General features: G+C 45.3%; 2 protein-coding genes across 2 annotated transcripts; both read right to left on the bottom strand.

Annotated features, from left to right (window-relative positions):
- Window positions 1-900: 900 nt before the first annotated feature.
- Window positions 901-1,362, bottom strand: LOC122424390 (cytochrome c oxidase subunit 7C, mitochondrial-like). Its single transcript, XM_043442137.1, has 2 exons — window positions 1,345-1,362; window positions 901-1,276 (listed from the first exon to the last, which is right to left on the bottom strand). Exons 1-2 carry the CDS (start codon window positions 1,360-1,362, stop codon window positions 1,091-1,093), a joined length of 204 nt encoding a protein of 67 aa, XP_043298072.1. The 3' UTR covers window positions 901-1,090.
- A 5,809-nt stretch (window positions 1,363-7,171) lies between these two features.
- CX3CR1 (C-X3-C motif chemokine receptor 1) lies at window positions 7,172-17,793 on the bottom strand. Its single transcript, XM_043442353.1, has 2 exons — window positions 17,542-17,793; window positions 7,172-9,691 (listed from the first exon to the last, which is right to left on the bottom strand). Exon 2 carries the CDS (start codon window positions 9,680-9,682, stop codon window positions 8,606-8,608), a length of 1,077 nt encoding a protein of 358 aa, XP_043298288.1. The 5' UTR covers window positions 9,683-9,691; window positions 17,542-17,793; the 3' UTR covers window positions 7,172-8,605.
- Window positions 17,794-26,070: the final 8,277 nt, after the last annotated feature.

Genomic DNA, 26,070 nt, shown 5'->3' with positions numbered 1-26,070 from the left:
CAACTCTGCTAAACCTTGAATTAATTCTTTTTTTGTTGCCTCTTGCAGATTGTTTATATTTAATATGGAAGTCAACATTTTAAGCATTCAAATTACAGAAGGACTTCAGGGGTACCCAGTTCATCTCTATTTCTTCTCCCTCCAAGACACCTTCCCTTCTTAGAGTGTCATTACCTCCTTCTCTTCCTAGATTTTGTTGGGATTTTCCCCCCCTAATTTTAAAATTGTGGCAAAATATACATAAAATTTACCATCTTAAATTTTAAGTGTACAATTCAGAAATATTAAATACACTCATATGGGTTGTACACCATCACCACCATCCCTCCCCAGAACTCTTGCAACACTGAAATTCTGTACCCGTTCGGCAATAACTTCCTATGACCCCTTCCTGTAACTTTGCATGTCTCAGATGGCCTCACCTTAACTCAAATGCTAAGTCATCTCTGTTTCCTTAAAATAACTTCTTTTGTGATGTTATTGGTCACTTTTATGTAGTTTTAATTAAAGAGTAGTTGATTTATAATGTTGTGTTAATCTGCTGTACAGTAAAGTAATTCAGTTGTACCTATGTACACATTCTTTTTTTAAATATTCTTTTCCATTATGGTTTATCATAGAATACTGAATATAGTTCTCTGTGCTATGCAGTAAGACCTTGTTGTTTACCCATTCCGTGTATAATAGCTTATATCTGCTAACCCAGTCTCCCATTCCATCCCTCCTGCAACCTTCACCCCCTTGGCAAACACAAGTCTGTTCTCTGTGTCCGTAATTCTGTTTCTGTTTCATAGATAGGTTCGTTTGTGTCATATTTTAGATTCCATATATAAGTGATATAATATGGTATTTGTCTTTGTCTTTTTTTAAAATCACATGCATATTTAATTAGGAAACTAATAATGCAACATTACCCAAATAAAATGTAAGCATGTGTTCAATTATCATGTTCCATATTTCAGAGGAGAGGCATTAAGGATTTATGCCATAAGTTTATTTACAAACATATCTAAGATGCTGAGTTCAAGGGTTTGATCCTTTTAAGAGACTGCACCTCTTAATATGCTCCTCTTCCTATCTGTCTCATGGATTACTTTTTAAGCAGTCGGTGTCTTACTATAAAGAAAAGTGCAGCAAATCCAGACCCAAAGAACAAAGTCATCATAGCTAGTAACCTCCACTTGTTTTCCACTGAAAATGGTATATTCTTCCCTGGACCCTCCTCATAGTGGCTCCAACGAACCACAGAGGTTGTGAACCTCCGGATGCTCTGTCCCTACAGAGCACTGTTAGAAGCTCTGCAAAAGATCCAGACTGAAGGTGGAAGAAATGGTGGCTGCAAACCACCCGCTGCTTCCTCATGACCTCGTTCCCCTGACTGTTGTCTTTCTGTTTCTGATTTACTCTACTTAATATGCTAATTTCTAGTTGCATCCATGTTGCTGCAAGTGGCATGATTTCATTCTTTTTAATGGCTGAGTAGTATTCCATTGTATGTATATCTACCACATCATCTTTATCTATTCCTCTGTTGGTGGACATTTGGGTTGTCTCCATGTCTTGACTATTGTGAATAGTGCTGTAATGAACATAGGGAGGGGTGCACGGATCTTTTTGGATTAGAGTTTTGTCTGGACATATGCCCAGGAATGGGAATGCTGGATCATGTGTATGTGTGCTTAGTCACTGGGGCTCCTCCTCTTTGCAACCCAATGACCTGTAGCCTGCCAGGCTCCTCTGTCTGTGGAATTTTCCTGGCAAGAATACTGGAGTGGGTTGCCATTACCTACTCCATGCTGGATCATATGGCAGCTCTACTTTTAGTTTTCTGGAGAACCTCCACACTGTTTTCCATAGTGGCTCTACTAACTTACATTCCTACTAACAGTGTAAAAGGGTTCCTTTTTCTCCACACCCTCTCCAGCATTTGTTGTTTAAAGAGATTTTAATGATGGCCATTCTGACCAGTGTAAGATGATACCTTGTATTTTTGATTTACATTTCTCATTTGCATTTCTCTAATAATTGGCAATGTTGAGCAGTTAGGTCTGTTGAGGTCTTCTGCCCATTTTTCATTTGAGTTGTTTGTTTTGTTGTTAAATTGTGTAAGCTGTTTGTATATTTCAGAAATTAATTAAGCCCTTGTTGGTCACATCATTTGCCAATACTTCATCCCATCCTAAAGCTGTCTTTCTTTTGTGGCTTCCTTTACTGTGCAAAAGCTTATACATTTGATTAGGTTCCATTTGTTTACTTATACTTTTATTTCTATTGCCTTGGGAGTTTGATTCAGTTCAGTTCCATCACTCAGTTGTATCTGACTCTTTGCAACCCCATGGACTGCAGCATGCCAGGCCTCCCTGTCCATCACCAGCTCCTGGAGCTTGCTCAAACTCATGTCCATCGAGTCGGTGATGCCATCAACCATCTCATCCTCTGTCATCCCCTTCTCCTCCTGCCTTCAGTCTTTCCCAGAATCAGGGTCTCTTCCAGTGTATCAGTTCTTCACATCAGGTGGCCAAAATATTGGAGCTTCAGCTTCAGTATTAGTCCTTCCAATGAATATTCAAGACTGATCTCCTTTAGGATGGACTGGTTGGATCTCCTTGCTGTCCAAGGGACTCTCAAGAGTTTTCTCCAACACCACAGTTCAAAAGCATCAATTCTCCAGTGCTCAGCTTTCTTTATAGTCCCAACTCTCACATCCATACATAACTACTGGAAAAAACATAGCTTTGACTAGATGGACCTTTGTCCGCAAAGTAATGTCTCTGCTTTTTAGTATACTATCTAGGTTTGGGCACAGAGCTCCTGAACCCTTTATAATTTCCTAAGTGATAAGAACACTAGGAGCATCTTTTTATTTAGTGAGACATTCTGAGTGGGCTGCCGGGTGGCTCCTGGGTGGTCATCAAAGACCAGCCTTAGAATTTGCTTGATTTGATGCTTGAAATTTTCAGCTCTACCTCCTGTCCTCCAGAGAGAGGAGGGGGACTGGAAAAGAAATGGAGTCAATAATTGATCATGCAAAGTGAAGGAGCTTCCACAAACTCCCAGGAGCATGGGGTTCAGGGAGCTCCTGTGTTGGCAAACACATCCATGTACCAGGAGGGTGACGCAGCCCACCTCCACAGAAACAGAGACTCCTGCGCTAGGGACCGTCGCAGGCCCCTGCCCTGTGTATGTCTTCCTCAGACTGCCCCTCTGTGCTGCTGCTACTGCTGAGTCGCGTCAGTCATGTCTGACCCTGTGCGACCCCATAGATGGCAGCCCACCAGGCTCCCCTGTCCCTGGGATTCTCCAGGCAAGAACACTGGAGTGGGTTGCCATTTCCTTCTCCAATGCATGAAAGTGAAAAGGGAAAGTGAAGTCGCTCAGTCGTGTCCGACTCTTAGCAACCCCATGGACCACAGCCTACCAGGCTCCTCAGTCCATGGGATTTTCCAGGCAAGAGCACTGGAGTGGGGTGCCATTGCCTTCTCCACTGTTCCTATGTATTCTTCATCGTATTATTTAATAAACTGGTAAATGTAAGGAAGTGTTTTCTGAGTTCTGTGAGCTACTCTAGCAAATTAATCCAACCTGAGGAGGGATCGTGGGAACCTCTGATTCACAGTCAACTGAGACAGAAGTTGTGGGTAACTTGGAGACCTACCACTTGTGATTGGCATCTGAAGGGGGAGTGGAGAGGTCTTGTGGGACTGAGCCCTTAGCCCGTGGGATCACTAGGTAAATAGTGTCAGAATTAAGTTATTCAGCAAATTGTAAGATACCTAGTTGGTGTCACAAAGATGTGGAGAAAACACCACATATATTTGGTGATCAGAAGTGTCAGAAATGAAGTGTTCTGTGTAAGTGCTATATGAGACACACAGTAGGAAAGAGCTGGATTTTTTCTACACAGAAGGAGGAAGAATACATGTTTTTCCTTTATACATTCATGTCCATCAGTACAGGCTTGCCTAGATAAAGTCTATATGGACTTCTGTGCAATCATTAAAATCATGATTGAGTTTAATACATGGGAAAATGTTTATGCTATAAAGTTAAGTGGAAAAAATATCTAAAACTGTATGTATGTTACAGTCTCAAAGCTTTTATTTAAAAAATTGTATCTGCAGAGAAGGACATGGTAGAACCCACCTCAGTGTTAAACAATGTTTTATCTATAAGAGGTGGAATGTTGTGTATTGTAAAATTTTTATACACTTCTTCATTCTTTGTATTTTCTGATTGTCCATCTCATTGATAATCAGAAAAAGACAAAGAGAATAAAGCAAGCACATTGAAAACTGAACAGTCTTTCTCATTAGTCAAAGAAATGTGAATTAAAAATTTTTTTGATCTGCCTAAATAAATGAGAAAATATGCGGTAAAAGAATCATTTTTCTGCTGAGTGTGTTTTGTGGTTTCTAGAGACGTCTAGGATGTGCCTCTGGGAGGAACTTTGGCTCTTGCCCAACAGCGCGTGTCGTATAGCAGAAACACACATGGCACCATGCATCCTCAAGAAAACATCTCGACCCTCCTCAGGATGGAGGGCCTCTTGAAGAGAGACAGGGTATTTCCACATTTGCGAAGACCTCCTCCTCTCACTTGATCTTGGATGATACTACTCTTGGGTAGCTCAGAATGTGGTTGCCAACTCAGCAAGTGAAGCAAACAATACTACAGATCATGTTGAAACTGAAGTGGTTCTCATGGGCTAGGAGAATAAGATGCAGGTAGAAAAGAAAATTTGCTTTTTGCTTCTGAGTTGGGACAGACTGCCCCAATTTTGAGGGCACTAATGGGACTTTATCTAGGGGTGAGGTGGTACCCAAAGTGGACCTTTCAGAGTTGGGTTGCCAAGTTCCCAGGTGTGGTTGTTGGCCTTCTGAGGCCAGAAGAGAATTCTCCCCCTGGGCGCTCAGGGGCAGTGTTGCAGAGAGAGAGATTATGGAAAGCCCACCAGATGCAGTGGATTATAAGATATGATAGCTCTTCTCAGTAACCAAAAGCACGTATTCTCCATCTGTCTTGGTAGCAAAGCTCCTGGGAAGCCAGCTTCTTCCTCGGATGGTCATTTAACGAGCATGCTGTTTTTCAGCCCCTAGGTCACGTCTGACTCTTTCTGGCCCCATGGACAATAGCACCCCAGGCTTTCCTTTCCTACACTGTCTCACAGAGTTGGCTCAAACTCATGTGCATGAGTCAGTTATGCCATCCAACCATCTCATCCTCTGTCACCCCCTTCACATCTGGGCTATTGTAAATTTATTCCTAGGTATTATATTCTTTTTGATGTAATTATTAATGGAGTTATTTTTTAAATTTCTCTTCCAGATATTTTATCATTAGTGGAAAGAATTACAACAGATTTCTGTGTTTCGATTTTGTGTCCTGCGATTTTACTGAATTTGTTTATTAACTCTCACAGTTTGTTGATGAAATCTTTATGGTTTTCTATGTATACTTTTATATGTATATATTGTAAACTGATTATGAAATAAGGTTATTTAACACATCTATCACTTCACATAGTTACTATTTTTGTGTGTGTGGTGAGAACTTTTAAAATCTTCTCTCTTAGGAACTTCCCTGACAGTCCATTGGTTAAGACTCTGCGCTCCCAATGCAGGGGGCACGGGTTTGATCCCTGGTCAGGGAACTAAGATTCTGTATGCCATGCACAGCCTGGTCTAAGACATAAAATAAATAAATAAAGATGAAAATGTTTCTTAAATATTAAAATCAACTATTTTAGCAACTTTCACACATACCACACAGTATTGTTAACTGCAGTCACCATAGGATTGGTCTATATTTTTATTAAGAGGAGGAGGAAGTCAGTAAACTGAGAGTTAAGGGCTCTACCTCTTTGATTAACTCGCTCTTTGGTCTTGGGCCAGTGTCTGGTCCTCTCTGGACATCCTTTCTCTAACCTGCAAAGTGTGGGTTTGTATTCAACTATTTCTGACCACCCACCGTTCTGTGATTCTGGGAAAAAGCAAGATGGCGTGGGCAACATAGTATGAGTTTCCTCACTGGGAAAGATTCTATCTAATAATAATAATCATAATAAAATAAAGTAGTTGCCACCATTTGTCTGACCTTGCTTTCCAAGCCTGCGCTGTGAGCTTTGGGAAGGTAATCTTACTAAATCCTCATCATCATTCTAGGAAGTGGGCACTGTTTTTATTCTTACTTGCCAGATGAGGAAACTGAACCTTAGAGATGTCAAATACCTCACCCAGGATCACAGAGTCAGTCTGCTGGGACTCAGTCATAAATGTCTATCTGTGTTTGGAGTTTCCTTCTGCTTTGGGGAAGCCCAGAGCCCAGAAGCCATGGTGGATCTGATTTAGCTGTGCTGTTAGGGTCAACTGTCCTTTTCCAATGTGCCTTCCTTTCCTAAGACACCAGCATCACAGCTATTTAGGGTTTTTCAGTGACCTTCCTTATTTTCTCCCTATTCTGTCTTAGCAAAATGAATGAACGTTTCTTATGATACGAGTCTATTTGTCTTCTAGAAATGAAAGTGTTTGTCTGTCTCTCTTTGTTTCTCAAGCCAAAAGAATTTTTTCCTCTTTTCTTAAGAGTCCACTAATAAGGTAAAATTTTAATGAAAAATTTCATGGTTCAACAGTTGGGACAAGGATCAGGTGATAAGGGAGGAAATTGTGAACACCCTGAGAACACCCTCTTCCATTGGTTGTCTGAGCCAGAGCTCCAGCAGCTTCCCACCACATACTCTGTTCCCAATGCCTTTCACTGTTCTCAGACTTTTCTCTTAAAATCTCAAAATCTTAAGACTCAGGTAAGATGTTTTAGGTTAGGGCCTTAAGATCCTTAATGACTCAGGTCAGGTGTCCTTATTTTTGTGTTACCAAATAATGTAAGAGTATGCTTTTTTTTTTAAACTTCTGAGTTCTGCATTTAAATGTCAAGCACCTCTGAAGCATTGAGGGCACAGGCCTTATCGCACTCATCTTTGGAACAGCTCTGGATTTGAGCTCACATGTTACATATAATACATGCTCAATAAAGGTTTTGCAGTTTATTAGTTTCATATGTATGTGTTAAAAGCTAAAATGTACCCATGCCCTTTGGCCCAGTTAGCCCCATGGCAAGGAATTCATCCAAAGGAAGTAACTGAAGGGGAGAAAGGAAATTACACAGAAAAGTGCTGTAAAATATGTATGTGCTAAATATTAGAAACACATGAAGTGTTTATTAACAGGGTAATGATAAGTTGCAGTACATGATCTTAATGGAATGTAATTCATTCTGTCATTGGGTAAACAAATACATTGACTTCCAAGGAGTGAGAAATAGGGCAACAAGTCAGATGCCTTCAGTGAGTACGCAACCTGGCAGTCTTCTAAAATGATCATTACAAAACTATGCAGAAACAGAGCATTATCTGTGGCCTAATGTTAAGAGAGAGAAAATTTAAAAAGCAGATTATAAAACTGTCCGTACACTATGATTGCAACTTGAAACATGTGAGGCTGTGAACAAGGTCCAGTGGGCACATGAAGATATTGCGTGATTAGATTATAGGTGGTATTTTCTTTAGCATCATCACAATTGTTTTTCAAGCTTTAACGTTTCAGACCGTCTCAAACGTTAACTGAGAAAGGGAAAGCTGTTCCTGGGACTCGGGCTGTTCAGGTTGGCATTGGCATGAATGATGCAGTTCTCGCCAGGTAGGGTTGTCACCAGTTGATTGGGAGGAAATGGTCCAGCCGGCCTGGGAGGACTGAGTCAGGAAAGCCTATCAATCTGTACATCTAGGAGTGTCCATTTGGCCCCACCTTCGGAGCCAGCCTCCTCCGTATCAAGAGCTGCATCACACAGCAGAGCCTGTGAGGCCCTTCCAAGCTCTGTCAACAGCACCACTTAAGCAGGGCGCCAGGTGGGGGTAAAGCTGAAGTCTGGGAGCCTGGCAAAAGGGTTGGAATCTCTGAGAGTTGGAGTCTGGCTCTTCATGCTGCATGCTTCCTATGCAAAAAGAACTGTTATTTCCATTCTACAGATGAGGAAACTAAGCTCAGTTGGCCCCCAGTTATCCAGTGGATAAGTGATAGAGTTGAGATTAGAAACCATGCCAAACTGAGGTTTGGGCCAGTGTTTTTTTCTGTTTATTCCCCTGGGTTCTGGATCAGGTGGTGATGCATGCAACCAGATGGAAGAGACCTGCCTTTTCTTTGAGAAAAGAAGGCACTGGGAAATCTGTGTTGTGTGATCTCTCTTACCACTCAGAGAATTGAGAGTCAGAGGAAATGCTAGCTAGATTCAGTCTCTAGTTTTCTCTCACTGAGGGCTCACCACCCATTGCCCATGCTACAAGATGAATGTTACTGCCTCTTTTCAGACTAAGTTAGTCTGAGTTGAATATATGTCCTTTATAAACAGGGAAGTCCTGACATTGGCAATAAGCGCCATGTCCACTCTTCATCATTCAAGTTTTGAGCACAAGTCTCAAAAATACTTTAGGATTGTTTTGGGAGCATTGGATCCATTATTTCTTGCATGTAAGAAGTTTTAAAATCTGTCCTCATTATTCAGTGTCAACTCAGAAACTCCAGCCTCACTGGAGGGACCCAGCTTTGGGATCCCTTCAGAGAACGAGGGACGTATCTCCATCACTGGTGTAATGAGTAAAATTGCTGCTCAGAACACTTTCCCGCCTGCTCCTTTGTGATTCAGACAGAGACGAAGAGAAACTGATGTGGACAGGATGGCAACACAGGACAGCCAGGCATTTCCTGTAGAGACGGTAAAGGTATCGTCTGAACTTCTCTCCAGCAAATGCATAGATAAGGGGATTGAGGCAACAGTGGCTAAATGCAATTGTCTCCGTCACGTTGATCGCCAACTTCAGATCCCTCTTCACGTCACACTTGGGAAAGAAGTCATAGAGACTGAGTGTCTGTAAGAAAATCATGACATTATAGGGTGTCCAGAAGAGGAAAAACACGACAACCACCAGAAAGATCAGCCTAATGGCTTTAGCTTTCTTGTGGTTCTTGCAGGAAAACAGTGTCCGCATGATTCTGAAGTAACAGTAACTCATAATGATCAGGGGGAGCAGGAAGCCAAGAAAATTTATTTCCACATTGAGGATCACAGGCCAGATTTCCCGCAGGATCTCAGGGTAGTCTCCAAAGCAGTCGTTTTCTTTCTCTTTGGTGAACATGAACTGGGGTGTGGCCACCAAGATGGCGGCTGCCCAGACGCCGAGGCTGACGGTGACGCCGTGCTGCACGGTCCTGTTGTTCATGGAGTTGGCAGCCAGGACGATGGCCAGGAACCTGTCGATGCTGATAACGGTGATGAAGAATATGCCTCCAAAAAACCCAATGAAGAAGAAGGCAGTGGTGAGTTTGCACGTGGCGTGGTGAAGGCCTTGCTCGTTTATCACATAGTGAGTCCAGAAGGGCAAGGTGGCTACGAAGAGCAGATCAGACAAAGCCAGGTTCAGGAGGTAAATGTCAGTAATGCTTTTGGACTTCTGGCTGTTGATGAGGGCAAACACCACCAGCAAATTTCCCACCAGGCCAAAGGCAAAGACGAGGGAGTAGAGTATGGCCGCGAAGACAGCTCCCAAGGCCACGATGTCCCCTATATCACAGGCTTCTGCAAGTTCATAATACTCAAAGTTTTCTGAAGTTGATTCAGGGAGGGTCGTGTGCATGGTGAGCACCTGGACGAGAAAGGAAGACAAGGGTTCTCACGAGTTCTCAGAGAAACAAAGTTGGAATTCCGCTAAGGGCAGGCTGGAAGAAACAAACTCTTGGTAGGGTGTCTGACCAGTACATTTCCCAGTGTCATATGTGCAGTCTTATTTAATGTCTGTGATGGAGGCTGCAACAGACCCCTCTGACAGAGAGGAAACCAGTCTCTGAGATGCTCAGTGACTTGCCAGAAACTACACAGTAAATGGCTCAGTTAGCATTTGAACGTCAGCCTTTTGAAGCTTGAGACATACTTTTTCTTTGATTTTCAAAAGTCTATCTGAAAGGTAGCAAGCTTAACCAGGGTGTGGATGGGTGAGAGAGGATCATGAGCGAGCAGGGGGGAGAGGGATGGGGTGGTGTGTGTATTGGTTGCTCAGTCGTGTCCTACTCTTTGCGAACCCATAGACTGTAGCCTGCCATATACCCTCCATCCATGGGGATTCTCCAGGCAAGAATACTGGAGTGGGTTGCCATGCCCTCCTCCAGGGGATCTTCCCAACCTAGGGATTGAACCCAGGTCTCTCGTATTGCAGGCAGATTCTTTACCGAGTGAGCCACCAGGGAAGCCCAGGAATACTGGAGTGGGTAGCCTATCCCTTCTCCAGGGGATCTTTCCAACCAGGAATCGAACTGGGGTCTCCTGCATTGCAGACGGATTCTTTACCAGCTGAGCTAGTACCATAATTCACACTTCCATTTCAAACTTCCCCAGTGCTGTTCTCCACCCCCTTCCTTTCTTCCACCTCTCTACCCTCTGGACCCTTGTTTCTCCTGCTTGAAGACTGAAGAGAGAGGTCTCAGATGCCGCAGAGCCCTGGGCAGACCTGCACCCAGAGACCTGTCTTTGTTTTTGCAAGTCATTTCTTTTCCTCTTCCTCTAGGAACCAAGTCTTTTTCTTCCTTAATGAATAATCCTTAAGGATTATTATTCCTACCTAAAGGAATAATCGTACAGTCAGACACTCTAGGGTTTTTGCCTTGATTTGCCCAGGACTCTTCTGGTTTTAGCGCTGAAAGTCTCACATTTCGGAAACCCCTAAGTTCTAAGCCAACAGGGATGATCAGTCATCCTACAAGTGCAGAGGGTGTGCCAGCATCATCCAGGCCTCTGCAGTCATGAAGGGGCCAACGGATCCCAGATGGAGGACGGGCTCAGTTAGCCTGTAGCCTCGGGTCCCAGGGGCTAATTAATAATTACCAGTCCTGCACTTCACTGTGGCCTACCCTCCCCCACTGTTCTTTTTATGTTTCTTTCTGGACAGAAATGGAAAGGCAAGATATTTCTGCTCAGGTTGGGAAGTGACACTTGCTCATCCTCCCTTCTCCCAGCCAGGACTCACTCCAGAGTCTGCAAGGGGAGTCCTTTCGCCATGGACCTCTGGGACCCCTCCTGTTCCTTGTGATACCACAAGACAGGCTCTCAGAAACCTCAGCACACACCTCCAGCTTGTCACTGCCTGTCACCCAGCACAGCTCAAACCAAAGCTCACACTTCTCTAACCAAGGGAGTTTCCACACCCCGCTACACCCTTTTCATGTTGGTTATACCAAGATGGTGTCTCTGCCGCAGTGAGGACCCACCCTTTGCTTCTCTCTTCCCAGCCTCAGCATGGCATGCTGGTCCACTTCTCTGTCTCACCCAGCCTGCCGGCGAAGTGGCCCAGGGCCTTCTGACCTGGGCCATCTCAGGCTGGGATGGAGTCCTCAGCCTCAGGAAAGTGTGTGCTCTCTCTGCTCTTGGCTACAATGCCCTCTTCTCAGAGAGGATCCTCTAGCCATGATCTTAATCAACAAAAGTTAAGTTGAACCATATAAAGTGGCTGATGTTCAACCATTTTTAAGTGACAGAAATGTCAGATGGCTCAGCTGAAATGTGGGGAGGCAGGGAGCAGCCACGTGGTGCAAATGGCTTGCAGCTGGAGCCTGTCTTCCTGGACTTGCAGCTTGTAGGATAGCAAACAGTCAAGTCCTTGTTGGGGATGCTGGGGCTAGCTCCCCTCCTCCTCCTCCTCCCCCCAGTGTCAGGAGCTGGCAGTGTTGACTTAGAGAGGAGTCCAAGGACAATAAAAATCATTTCATATCTCTTTGGGGCCTGTATTCAGTCCTAAAGCCCAGGAACTTGGTGCTTTTAGGTTGACTTGATTTTTGCCAAATACACATGTGCTGGGTTTGATGTTCTCTTGGCACCATGTCTCATACACAGGGACCTCCTACAGATCTCCAGGCAGGTGTCTCTGGATCACCAAAGAGCAAGGAGACAGGCGAGAAGGGGACGGGCACACCCATGGCGGCCCTGAGCCAGGCGCCCAGCAAGGAGAGAAGAGGGACCAGGCACCTCCTTGCCACCTGCCACCTGTTTGTTCCAGACATCCTGGCCTTTTCCGAGCTGCACCTTCCCTGTCCTCTCATCACAAATATCCCTGGAGCCCTTCAGCAGGGCAGTGAATTAAATACGGAACTTTCCTTTCAGAATTGCAGTAAGGGTTAAATAACACAAAGTGTCTAGAACTTGATAGTTTTATCCAGGCACCTTTTCAGGAAAGGTGAGCCCAAGCAGGGTGGACCTTTTATTTCTAGGTCCTCTGAGATATTCCAGCCCTGGGCCAGGAACCTGAAATTAGGACTCTTGGCAGTAGATGCCCAGGGGTCAGAGGGCTGTCAGGGATCTAACTGGCTTTCACTCAGGCTGGACACTGGCCTCCTGGCCCCTGAGCACCAGAAATCAAGGGCAAGAATCCAATGCAATAAGCCCTTGCAGCATCTAGTAAGTGAGGTCCATGTAGATGGGGTTGCAAGGGGAAGGATGGGTGCTGGGATGAAGCATTAACACAGGTCCCACCACACTAATCTAGGCTGCACCGCACACATCCCCCCAACTATACTTGGGCCTCCTCACCCTCTCTTCTATTAAGTCAACGTTTTACTAAATGATGCTGAGCTGGGAGAGTCTGGGCTGAACCTGGAAGCTGAACTTTGAGTACACACGGCTGTCTTCGTCAAGTAAAAATGAATTTTGTAGAACCTGCTTTAAAAAACACCCAGCTAGCTCTACTGCTAATCCTGTCCTACTTCCTCTGGTCACTTCCTTTTCTTTGGCCCGCTCACTTATTTTTTAACATTTTTTTTTTTTTTTGGTCATCATTACCCACTTTTTCCAATCAGCTTCCCTTTTCTATACTTCCTTCTCATTAGGTGGCCTCCATCCCGTTTCTTCTCCCCAACGTCTTTTTTGTGTTGCTTCCCCCTCTCTTTTGGCTTCACGTCCTGCTTACCGTTTTCTAGATCCACTGTGCCTTGTGTATTTACCTTCCTTGCTCTCTTTTTATGGCCTTTTAGGCCCTTGAGTACAGACGGGTTTGAGGTTCAGTCTAATGCCAATTGTTAGGCTTAATATTTTTCCTTCGGACCAAACAAAACTCAGGAATTGCTTGATCCTGGATCCCAACTTTCTCTACGTGGGTGCCACTATCTCTTGGCATTCCAGAACCTGAGATTATCCTCTGAAAGCCCCAGTTTAGGAGAGAAGGCTGCCATTCCTGGGGCCCTGCTCAGTGTCATGCTACAGACACAAGACCCTATTTAATTCTTGCCACAACACCTCTTGGGAAATGACTGCAAAATAACCACCAGCAAGCAGAGAGACTTGAGTAACTTATCCAAGGGAGCGGCAGAGCCAGGATTTTAAGCCAGATGCGTCTCTTCATAAAGCCGTGCTCCCTGCCCTGCACCGGGTTTTTCCTCTTGGAGGGAAATTCTGCAGGTTACTGCAGGCCACATCTCTAGAACAAGAGTTGGAAAATAGTAGAGGTGACGCTCCCCCCTTTAAAGGATAAGATTCATGATGTGGCCCTGAGCACTGTTCCTGGGTTTAGACTCAGGACCCAGAGGCTGACCCTCAGTGAAACAGCAGGTGGGGAATGGAGGAGGAGGAGATATTATTTGCCTCTCCAGCCATGACCAAGTGGTTGGTCCTCACTGCCAGACCCTCAGAATCTAACTCTCAGTAATCATGGTGAGAAAATTTAGATCCTTTTCTCTGGAGAAGAAAAGGCTGAAAGCTAAAGGATCAGCTTCTCTCCTGCCTTCAGATAGCAGAGTTGCTCTTCAGAGCTGTGTACTTCATAGGGGTCCACACACCCCGAGATCAGCTGGCAGCTCCCTCCCAGCTGTGCCTCAGTTTCTTGATGTGGGTAATGAAAGCCCTGGGCTGGACCATATCTGAGTGCCTGGTCAACTCTGGATAACCAGTTTTCCAAGGACCGAACAGAAGGAAACAAACAGTCTTTAAAAAGAGCAGCCTGCGTCCTGGGCCAGGGGAAGTGTGGCCTCGTGTCCACAGAGTGACTGCCCCACAACCTGCGAAGCTTCTGGGCTCACAGGCACCCAGCATTCAGATGAGGTTCTGCTTGGAGACAGAGAGCTAAATCAGTTAATTTTGGGTTCTGACAAATCTGGAGTTCACCACGGGCTATGTAGGAAGGTTTTCAGTCTGACCCCAAGTCCACACCCCTGGCTCTTTGAGCCCTTGCGTTTTCAGAACCTGCTGGTTTTCCAGTTTACAGTGATAGTTATTTGTATAAGAGACCTCTCCTTAGGATTCAGAGAGAGCTAAGTCTGAGAAGGCAAAAAACAGGCAGATGGAGGGGCCTTGAATTCCATGCTGAGGGGCAGTGGCCACATTTTACAACTTACACAGCATGCTCCATGCAGTAAACGGAGTGACTCTATTCTTGCAGCAAGTCATCAACCTAGAACGACTTGGCATGACCACCCACCAGTGTTCTATACAAACCAAATGCACACCCCAAACCAAGACCAGTAACAGGAAAAGACTATACATGGGGGAGGCCCCTGCACAGAACTGGCCTTTGTTCTGGGCTTCACACGCCTCCCTCTGCTTTCCCCTCTGCAGCGTCCTTCATGGTATTTCTCTCTGTCAAAGTAAACTGTGACATCTAGAAAAGAAATGCTTTATGACTTTTCCTTTTTTAATAACTGAAGAAGACATGGACTTGCTTATTAATTAATTGTGGATTAAGTCAATATCTATTAAGTGTCTTTACCATACAGTGGCATAAGGACGAGTAAAAATTAAAAATAAGAGGCTTAATTCTGCCTGTTGAAAATAAGGGACAAGAGTCCCCTTGTCTCCTTTTTCTTAGAGCATTTACTTTAGAAGACGTATAGTTGTGAGTACCTTCTCCCCTCTTGGAAATGTGATCATTTCCTCTGCAGCTTTCCAGGTGGGAGCCGTCTCTTTGAAATGCGCATGTTGGTGCCCAGACTCCCATTGCCAGGGGGAGGACAGGAGCCTGACTTGGGCAGGAACCTGGCTTCAAGTTAGACAACTACCTCTGATCATAAAGAGATGAGCAGCTTGTTTCTCCTCTGGATGAAGCCAGCCAGTACCGATGACCATGCTGGACTTGGGATGAACTGTGTGTGGCTGTCACATTCCCTGACTTGAGCACTAGTTGTTGAGTGTCTTGAGAACATGTGTCTAAGGGGTTGTGTCTGAAGTGAGGTTTTTTTGGTATGTCTTTGCTACCTCGTAGCGGTTTGCCTGTGATGCATATGATGTTTAATTCTTATTCAATAATGACAGAGTTCTTTCTCTACTCTCTTCATGGAGAGGTTTTTCTGGGTCAGATATGTTGCTTTTCATTCTGTTTCCCCAACAATAGGCACTGTGCTTGTTTCTGTGGAGGTAAAAATGTCTGAGATACAGTCTCTGTGAATTTTTTATTATTGTTTCATAACAAGAGTATAAGAAAAGCGATGGGGTGCATTTGATAAGTGCCCTGTGAATATGGGCCAATTTCGCGTTTACCTGTAAATTCATCTAAGTGTTTCTGGTCGTATTTCATCCATGTTATTGCTGTGACTGTGGTCTGTTCATTGTCATTGCTGAATATGATTGCACCATATGAGTGTCCCACAGTTATTATCTGTTTTATGCTGGTGCACCCTTGGGTGGCTTTCAGTTTGAGACCATGGTGAACAGTGCTGTCATAAACATTTTTGTGTATACATCTACAGCCCCTATACTATGGATGCTTTTTTTCTTTTGTGTTGCTGTGCAACATGTGGGCTCTGAGTTCCCTGACCATGGATTGATTCCATGCTCCCTGCATTGGGAACGTGGAGTCTTAAACACTGGACCACCAGGGAAGTCCCAGTATGAATGCATTTTTAAACGCAAACCAGAAAAATAGATCTACCGTATGAATTCACATATGTGAAGGTGAGAAATGGGCAAGGATAATCCATGTAAAGCCTTAAAATCCTTGTAAAGCTATAAGGACAAGGAGAGAATCAGTGACCATAAAGGTGAGGATTGGGGTGATTTCTGGGAGGGCAGGGGTGGTGATCGGGAGAGACCTGGTGGAGGCTGCCGGGGGCTGGTCAGGTTCTCTGCTGCTGCTTCATGGTGGTTAGATGGGAGATCAGTTTATAAGTTACTGACCTGCACACCGTCCTTTGAGTGTGTTATGTTTTCAAATGAACATAGGTTTAGGGAAAAGACAAAAGGGCATACGAACATACTTAAAGAGATGTTGTATAGGTTTTCTTTCCTACCAAGAGTCGCAGTTCACCCACATGTGTGTCCACTCACACTTTCTTTCTGAAGATGATGTTTTCCAATGACACAAACCTTCTGAGCCCGAATGTCCTCACAGTGATTATAAAAGCATACGTCAGTGTTGAACATCAAAGTCTATCAGCAGTTTATTACTAAAATAGTTTTCATTATAAATGCAGTAGATGCTCATTATAAAAAATGCAGATGGTGCAAAAAAAGCATGGAAGAAAAAGGAAAGAAAAAACTCAAGAAAGAAAAAGAAAGAAAAAATAAAATTTTTTTAATTATAGGGAAAAAAATAAAGACCTAGACAAAGAAAAGACGTGTCACTTTTGAACAGAAAGTCAAGAATAAGGTAGTGCCAGAAGGAAAGATCATCAAAGGGCTTGCTGTCTATTTTACTTATTTTGTTCCTAGACACACGAATTGTATGTGTATGCTTCAGACTCTACAGTGGATTCTTATTGCTCCTATTTAAAAAAAAAATCTTTCTAGGAATACATGGAGAAGGAGCATAAAACAGATGTGGATAGTTAACAATAATAATAATAATGGGAGTTCCCCGGTGGTCCTAGTTGCTGGGACTCCACGATTTTATTGCCCTGGCGGTGTTGAATCCCTGGTTAGGGAACTAAGATCTCTCAACACTTGCAGTATGGCCAGAAAAAAAAGAAAAAGATGATGATAATAATAACTTGGATGCTGTTTCTTACCTTAGAAAGTTAACAGGAATTCCTCAATGTCATCCAGATGCAATCTTACCTTTTATTTTTTTTCTTTTATTGTAATTGATTCATAATGTGTTAATTTCTGCTATAGAACAGTGATTCATATATGTGTATATTCTTTTCCATTATGGTTTATTATAGGATATTGAATATAATTCCCTTGGCTGTAGTGTAGAACCTTGTTTTTTACCCACCCTATATATAATAGCTTGCAGATGCAATTTTAAATGATGCTTTTTTTAATGAATATTTCTCCATGCCCCTGAAACAGAATCATTAACACTTCTAATCATATTCCACCATGTGAAGCACATCATAAGTGATCTAATCAGTCACTGTCTTCCCCTACCAAGCCCCCTAGTACATTTAGGCTGTAAGATCCTCTGGAGAATGGTTTCCCTTGTTGGCAAGTAAAACAAACTAGCGTCGTTAACCCACTCTGACCTCTGACCACAGCGCCTCACCCAGCGTGCCCACAGGTGCTGAATGAGCCCTCTGCTCCTACCTGGACTGGATCTGGGGAGGGAACCTCGAGAGGTGGAGATGCGCCAGTCAGCCTTCCTGTCCCAGTCACAGTCTGTCAGAGAGTATCTCCCTTTCTTCTGAGGGCATCCTTATTTGCAAAGTTAGCCAATAGTATCTGGTTTCCTGTGAGGTAGACTATCTTTAGATGCTGCTGCAGGCTCAGAAGCTCCAGGCTGGAGGCCAGCTGAGATGGGAGGGTCTGAAGTCAGAGACTAGGAAGAGCCTGGGGCAGACCCAGAGTGGCTAGGAGGGAGTGTGTTAACTTGGGGACTGTGTTACCTCTCTCACGGGCGGTGGGCGGGGGGGGGGGGGGGGGGGGGGGGGGGGGGGGGGGGGGGGGGGGGGGGGGGGGGGGGGGGGGGGGGCAGCGGGCAGGAAGCAGGGTAGCTCTCTTTAATGATGTGCCTTTAGGCAGGCCCGGAAACTGAGCCTCGGTTTTCCTGCTAATAAAAGGGAGCCCGTGATACTCACTGGATAGCACTGGGGTGCAGATGAAGTCAGCTCCAGTTTTTCTTCTCAAAGTGTGATCCCAGCTGGGAGCTTCTCAGAGATGTAGCACCTCGGCTGCTGCCACCCCAGGCCTCTTGAATCAGACTCTGCATTTTTTTTTTTTTTATGCCTTCTAAGCTTTTATTTGCTATAAAGAAAAGTCATCTCTAGGTATCTGTATTTTTAGTTTTCTTTTTTTTCATGTGACTTACTTTGTTGTGAATCTACTTTATTGTAGTGGTTTGGGACCAAACTCACAATATTTCTAAGGTATGCTTACATTGTTTTATTTAAATTTTTTTTTTCTATCAAAGTGTATTTGACTTACAGTGTTTCAGGTACACAGCAAACTGATTCAGTTATGCGTACATCCATATATACATATTTTTTTTTCAGATTTTTTTTCCATTATAGGTTATTATAAGATATGAAAATAGAGACTGAATTTTAATGAAATTTTTAGGAGTTGATAAACACAATGAATCTGAGAGGCATTGATACAGAAAGCACCTACTGAGCACCTGGCTCCTGGTGGATGCTTTATAATTATGGTTCCACTCACCTCCCTCAAGGCACTTAGCGGTTCCCTGTGCCCTGCAGTCTAGCCCAGGTTCTATATCTGAAGGGCAATGGCCCAGGCTGCTCCAGCGGGAAGTGGTACCTGGCCAGGCCCTGATATCCAGGCCGTGCCCCTGCTCCCCGCCCTGGCCAGCTGGTTCTCTGACTTAATCTCAATCACCTCAGCTGCACTGCCTTTCCACTACTTCCTTACTTGCCTAAGTCATGTTTAAGGCCAAGCCTCCTTCTGGTCTGTCTGTATCCCAGGGTCTAACCAGGTTCTGGTACCAGTGGGCCTTCAGCACATATGTTCATTGAATGGCCAGCGACGCCCCCGCCCGCCCCCTCTCACGGCCTTCCCCGGCTGCCACCGCTGTGCTCACAGCCTGCGCCCAGCAAGCCCCTGGGTCCCCTGTGGTCTCCTGAGGGTGGGGTTACCCCCTCAGCTCCCACCTCGCCTTCTCCTCACCCAGAACCAGCTGTGGGTGGGCCTGCAGTACCACAGGCTGGGTGACCAGCTGCTGTTTGAGGAAGTCCGTTGCCCAGTTTCCTCTCTCAGGCTCTCCCTGGCTTCAGTCTCAGACCACCTCTCCCTGCCGTTGGCCAGGCTGCAATGTGTGTCAAAAATAATCCAAAGACTGCTGCTGGACACCCCCAGGTGGGAACTCAATATAGAGGAGCTGGTCCCACTGAGGACTGGCAGATGGACTTCACTCAAATGCCTCAAACTGCCGGAAACTTCAGATACTTGTTAGTCTTTGTGAACACCTTTTCTTTTCTGATTTTTGGCCGCACCACACAGCAGGCGGGATATTAGTTCCCTGACTAGGGATTGAACCCAGGTCCCCAACAGCAGAAGCATGGATTCCTAACCACTGTACCACTAGGGAATTCCTTATGGACACCTTTTCAGAGTGCGGGGAAGCATATTCCACCCAGACAGAGAAAACCCATGAAGTAGTTAAAACCCTCCTTAAGGAACTCTTTCTCCAAGTTGGATTGCCTTCACCCTTCAAAGTGACAATGGGCCTGCTTCTGTCTCCAGTATAACCCACCAGGTATCTAAAGCATTGCATATTGTTGGAAACTATCTTCATCCTGAAGACTACAATCAACAGGAAAAACTGAGAAAATGAATCACATATTGAAAGAGACCACTGCTGAAATAAGTCAGGAGACTAACCTGGAGTAAGGCCTTGCCAATTGCCCTGCAATGGATTAGAGTGGCTCCCAGAAGTAAGCCCTCAGGAATATTGTGTGGTAGGCTATTCCAGATGTCTGCCTGGGTAGGAGAATCTGTAGATGTCTTAAAGGACCTAGCAGTCGCCAACTTAACATAGTTGAACTATATGAACTTTTATTCGTGAGTTTGCTTCCAATACATCCACCTACCCAACTAAGATGGCACGGCACCCTTTCCAGCCGGGGGATCGAGTCCTCCTCAAAACCTGGAGAGAACAAGGACCTGGGCATCAACTTGCTGCTAAGTGGACAGGACCACAAAAGGTGCTGCAGAACACTCACTCCTCTGATAAATTAGCCAGGATAAGACCATGGATTCATCACACCTGAGTAGAACTCACTCCTCCAGAGACTGGATAGGATGAAGAAAAGCAGACTTGGCCTTGTGAGATGCTAGGCAATATTAAGTTGCTGTTTTGAGTCAAGTCTCTTACCAGATAATTGATGATGACTCTTGCTCTTCTCTTTGGTTTCACTACACTGGTGACAGCCACTTTTTGGAAAGGAAATGCTTTAATAAAGCCATTTCAAGTATGGCCAAAGGGGGACAATAACCCTCCTTTTTTGAAGATATAAAGTTCACAGGCAGAGCATCATGGGCAGCCTTATTCCAAGTTTATGTGTTTATGTTCAAGTGCTTGTCTAAGTGTTGTGACCGGGCCATAAAAAGGGTATCCACATCCTCATGATTCAGACTGTTCATGCCCAGCCTGGGACCCGGGAGTACTTCCAGCCCCAAGTTGACCATTTCCATTACACAATGACCCTATCTTCACACCTGTCTGGTAGGAAGTAGCCAGAATGGCCCTCACCCCTTTTCCTACAGGATTGTGGAATGGGCGTTGACAGAGAGGGGCTGTAACAGAGAACACACCTGGGACCACATGGGACCTAGTCCTCTAGCTGTCACCTCTGTGCTCTGTTTGCTAGGCTGAGTTTGCTGGCTCTGCACCTTGCAAAAGAATGATGCCTATAGCCAGAAATATACATAGTAGCCCTTTCTCAAGGCTCTGCCTCTCAGGCTTGACCTTTAAAGGTGTAACACTTTTCCATCCATATAGAGAGAAAAAGATGCAGAACAGAGAATAACGGTTGTCTTGGAGGTCCATTGTGACAAGACCTACCTGGACAGCTGTAATAACAAAGGATTATCACATCCCTTCCAGGGTCTGGCCAGCACCACGAAGTCTGCAGTAACCAGCCACACTCCATCTGCTTTTAGTATAAAAGGACTCTTGAGTTCTCACTCAGGTAAGAAGGTTCTTTGGGACACTGGTCACCCATCTTCTTGGTCCGCTGGCTTTCCAAATAAAGCCGTTATTCCTTGTCTCCACACCTAGTCTGTCAATTTATTGGCCTTTTATGTGGGGAGCGGGCTTCCCCGCTCAGATGGGTGACTCAGATGGTAAAGAATCTGACTGCAATGCCAGAGACTTGGGTTTGATCCCTGGGTCGGGAAGATCCCCTGGAGAAGGGAATGGCAGCCCACTCCAGTATTCTTGCCTGGAGGATCCCATGGACAGAGGCTACAGTCTATGGGATCACAAAGAGTTGAACATGAGTGACTAACACTTTCACTTTTTTTTACTTTCATGTGGGGAGCAGTATAAACTTGGGCTCAGGAACAGGGTAAACGAAGCTTTAACTAACCTTATTGTGGTAAATATTTTACAATCTATACATGTATCAAATCATCACATAATAAGAGTAACTTACACATTAACACTTAAACTTATTTAATGTTGTATGTCAGTTATATTCAATAAAGCAGGAAATAAATATTGGGGAAAAATTTTTAAGCAAAAAGAAAATGTGTCTGTCATTCTCCAGGAGCCTCCTTTGGATTGGAATATTTCTAAACCTCAACAGAATCGGGCAGAAGTTCTACAGGCTCATTTGCAAGTTGAAGCACAAGTGTCCCTTTATTCCAATATGAGTTTTCATTTGCAGGCTAACTCTTAAATAGTGTTTGCTAACCACCGCTATTCTGCATTGTAATTTTTGTACCTGTGCCACACATCACCAGCCTGACTCACTTGTTTGTGCACTGATTTGTTAGGTATTTGTTTATTAAGTTTTTTTTTTTTTTTTGGCAGTCTTGGGTTTTTGTTGCTGGACTCAGGCTTTTCTCTAGTTTTGGAGCACAGGCTCTAGGGCTCAGAGGCTTCAGTAGTTGTGGTGCACAGGCTTAGCTGTTTCGCAGCACATGGGATCTTCCTGGACCAGGGATCAAACCTGTGTCCTCTGCTTTGGCAGGCAAACTCTTAACCACTGGGCCACCAGAGAGTCCCTCATTATTTATTAAGCACATCCTGCATGCCATACTCTGTGCACATGACTGGTTATTTGTTTGTGACACGAACAGGGCAGGGTCTCTACCCGATCCCTCCATGGTCTTGGTCTGGGTTTGGCTTCCACATTTCAAGGTTGCAAAAAGAGACCGCTCTGGGAACACTGAGCAATCAGCCATTATCCAAAGGACAGGGGAGTGGTCTGTCTTGCCTCTGTCCTCCTGGTGCTGTCTTCCCCCTCCTGGTGTCTCCACCTCTCCCCAGCACTCCCCGAGGCCCAGAGCTTCAAGCTGGACAGCCAGTCAGCACACATAGTCCAGCCCATCAGACAATCTCTGGCTATGGGATACCCCTCAGTTTTACTCAAAGAGCATGGCTTTGATAACCAAAGAAATCTGCAGTAGCTGCGCTCTTGGGAGGGAGTGGTATATACAGGTGACACTGGCAAGCCTTTAAGTTACAGTTTGGTAAAGAGCTTGTGGATCCACAATGATTAGGAGTCACATTGTCCTAGTTCAGATCCTGACCCTGCCACTCAAGCTGTCTGGCCTTGGTAAACTTATTTCTCTGAGCCGGAGTTTCCTTATTGTGAAAAATTAGGCTAATTACCCATAAGTCAAAGATAGTGTGAGGATTAGCAATGACATATGTAAAGCATGTCATATGGTGCTTGGAACATTGTGGGCCCTCAGCAAATGAAGACTTACTATTCAAGGCAAGAAGGTCCCAAACAGGGTAATAAAAAATCTGCATTCAGGGGACTCATGGAGGAAGGAACATTTTCTTTCTAAGAGGTTCTGGTGGAAGCTTTCACCTGGGAGCACAGGCCAGAAGGACCAAGCTGTATAGAGTCAAGAGGGTGGGTGATGGGCCTCACAAACTGGGGGGCCGCTCAATGTGCCACCTTCTCTTGGGGTGTCTGAGACTTTGAACACTAATGCCTATCCCCTTAAAATTGGCAATCCTCTCTTCACTGCCTGTGATCCTGTTCCATCCCAGCTGCTCCCTTAATAAGGATTCTTGAGTGACAGTGGGTTGGGAGGGACTTAACAGGGTCTGGGCCTGGGCTGGTTGAGTCTGTGCAGGGATCCAGGAGGCAGAGTCAATTCTGGATTGGCTGCTGCCAAGAAGCAGGGGAATTCCGTGATTTGGGATCTAATAAATTTTACCTGGGACGTGGGAGTATAGAAATGGGCTAGAGTTGTCCCTGGTAGCGGGGCAACAATCACCAACATTGGTCCAGAGGTATATGTGGGAGGGTGGGGCCAGTCTTTTTGTTATTGTGGAGTGACCCTGTCTGAGCAGCGTTGATGTTCAAGTGAGAACTTAACAGTCAGGCAGCCTACGGGGGAGTTTTCCTCTTGCATTAGGGAATCCAACATGGTGGAGCCCCCAGGATGGGGACAGTGAGAACAATGGCCATGACTGCATGCACAGCTCAGCCCACAGTGTACAAAGCTCTCCCACAGGAATTCCCTTTCAGGGCAGGAACCTGAAATCCGCGGAGGTCAGAGTAACTCCAAGCACTCAGCTGGTGGGTTGAGGGGTAGTAGACAGGAAGTCCACCCCAGGTCAGAAATTTACATACATGCAGTGTCTTGACTATTTCTCTGCAGATTACCAAACCCAAAGTGACACCTCTGGGCAGGCTCGGAGTGGAGAACCATCACTCCTTCCTAAAGGGCTTTCCTCCTGGCCTTGAGAGAACAGCAGGTGAGGGGGGAATGGAAAATGGCAGGGTTGTTGATGGGCAGGGAGGAGCAGACTGGTGAATTGAGTGCTCGGTGGCTCAGTCATGTCCAACTCTTTGCAGCCCCGTGGACTGTAGCCCACCAGGCTCCTATGCTCCTTGAAATTTTCCAGGCAAGGATACTGGAGTGAGTTGCCATTTCCTGCTCTAAGGGATCTTCCCAACCCAGGGGTCGAACCTGGGTCTCCTTCATTGGCAAGTGGATTGTTTACCATTAATGCCTCTTGGGGAAGTTGGGGAATCATTTCCTAAATGAAAGCCTTGGGGCTCCACGTTGTGGTCATCATATGAACTGCTGGCTCAGGCCTGGCTGAGGCGTGTGTGGGCAGCAAGGTCTCCTCCATGGCTCAGAGGCAGGCAGGCCCTCTGCCAGGCACATTATAGTCGGGGGCTCATTTGACCCTCAGCCCGGTGACCTGAGAGCTGTGTGTACTCAGCCCATCATATAGATGATAAAGCAGAGCTGAAGTCAGAGTTACCCAGGAAAAGAGGGCTGAAGCTGGGCGTTTAGGCCTTGCCTTGTCCAGTCATGGAGCTGCGGGTACAGCACAGACTCCACTTCCCAATTATTAATTTGTAAGTGCTGTTTAAAGTCAGACCACCAGCTAGGCTGTGAAACTGAGGAGTCACTTTTGGACTTGATAAAGCACTAATTTCATAAAGTGCTTTCACACTGTTTCTTGTAGGTCTCACAGAACCCTAGAAAGCAGGTTCATGAGGCATGCTTATCTCCATTTTACAACCAAGGAAACAGAGGTGCAGAGATAATAACATCATCATCCTCCTCCTAGTTATTAATGTGTACCCCGAGCCAAGCCCTGTGCTGCGTGCTTTGTGGTGGTTACCTTGTCTGTACGCAAAGAGCAGGTTCTGTTCCCATTTTACAGAAGAAGAAGATACAAAGGCCCAGAAAAGGGCACAGTTCAGGACCCAGAGCTGCAGTCTGACTTTGGACTCGTAGCTCTTGCTTAGCGCCCTGTACCGACTCGTGACTCTTTGGGCCACAGGTCTGGTAAAAGATGAGCAGCAACTGGATTCTCTCTTCTCTGATGCCCTGCAGTGTTCTTTCTACCACATCACACTGGCTCTGATGTCCTCTTTCAGCATCTTCAGGTAGTAATACACTTGGAGACTTAAAAAAAGACCAGTTACATTCAGTTCTTTGGGGAGAAAAAAATGTTGGCATGATGAATGAGGGCAGACTTGTGGTCTTGGGGATGCATGTTTGATGGGTGCATTGCCAGAGGTGGAGGTCAAGGCTGCACTCCAGGCCAAGCTCACAACTTAGCCTGACCTTAGCATGTCCTGAAGATTCTTCTAAAGCTTCTCTGAAAGGTGGCAGAAACCTGTGCTGGTGGGTCAGTCTCTCCTGGGAGTCATGGTTTCAAAATTGCAGTGTCTGGAGCTGCACTGTCCAGCACAGTGGTCATGGGCCACATGTGGCTATGGACCACTGGAGATGTGGCTAGTCCTAATTGCACTGGCATGTAAGTATAAAATATTTACCAGGCTTTTGAACACTTAGCATGAAAAAAAAAAAGAATGTTCCCTATCTCATTCATAATTTTTGTGTTAATTGCATGTTCAAATGATAATATTTTAGAGGTATGGGGTTTAATAAAATATTTTAATAGCAGTAATTTTATGTGTTTCTCCTTACTGTTAAAATCACTACTAGGAAATTATGTAGGTGGCTATTGCTGTTGGACACTATTGGAAGGCACTGATCTAAAGCTTTTGGTCATTTATGACATATACTGGAAGCCAGACACCCCTTGGAGCTGTCCCACAGAGCAGCCCACTTGTCCCACTCTCTGCGAGGTTTTGGAGTCAGCCAGTGGTGGAGCGGGAGTGAGGGAGGGGTGACCTCAAGGCTTTGTCTCTCTGCCAAATGGGCACACGGAGAAGTTTCTGCAGCCTGGTGACAGGGGAACAGAAGAGCAGCCCATTTTCTATGTGAACCACACTTCTTCCTTTGGCCAGGATCCCTTGGTTTAAACTCCTGCTACACCACGCTTCAGCAGCTGTGAACTTGCTTCAGGTCCTCAGACTCTAAGCTTTTTCTGGTCTTCGCCCTTTCCTCCCATTCCTCCGTCCCTCCTCTCTCCCCGCTCCTTGCTCCCCTCCTCTCCTTCCTTGGCTATCTCTTTAGAGGGCAAGTGGGTTCCACAAAGAGGTC

The sequence above is a fragment of the Cervus canadensis genome, chromosome 22 (genome assembly GCF_019320065.1).
Source record: "Cervus canadensis isolate Bull #8, Minnesota chromosome 22, ASM1932006v1, whole genome shotgun sequence".
Lineage (NCBI taxonomy): Eukaryota > Metazoa > Chordata > Mammalia > Artiodactyla > Cervidae > Cervus > Cervus canadensis.
Note: the sequence above shows the minus strand (reverse complement) of the source record. Positions and strands in the feature narration are given on the sequence as shown.

Bases quoted from the DNA above. Each gene is read 5' to 3' on its own strand.
- CX3CR1 (XM_043442353.1), bottom strand. From the start codon at position 9,682: ATGCACACGACCCTCCCTGAATCAACTTCAGAAAACTTTGAGTATTAT.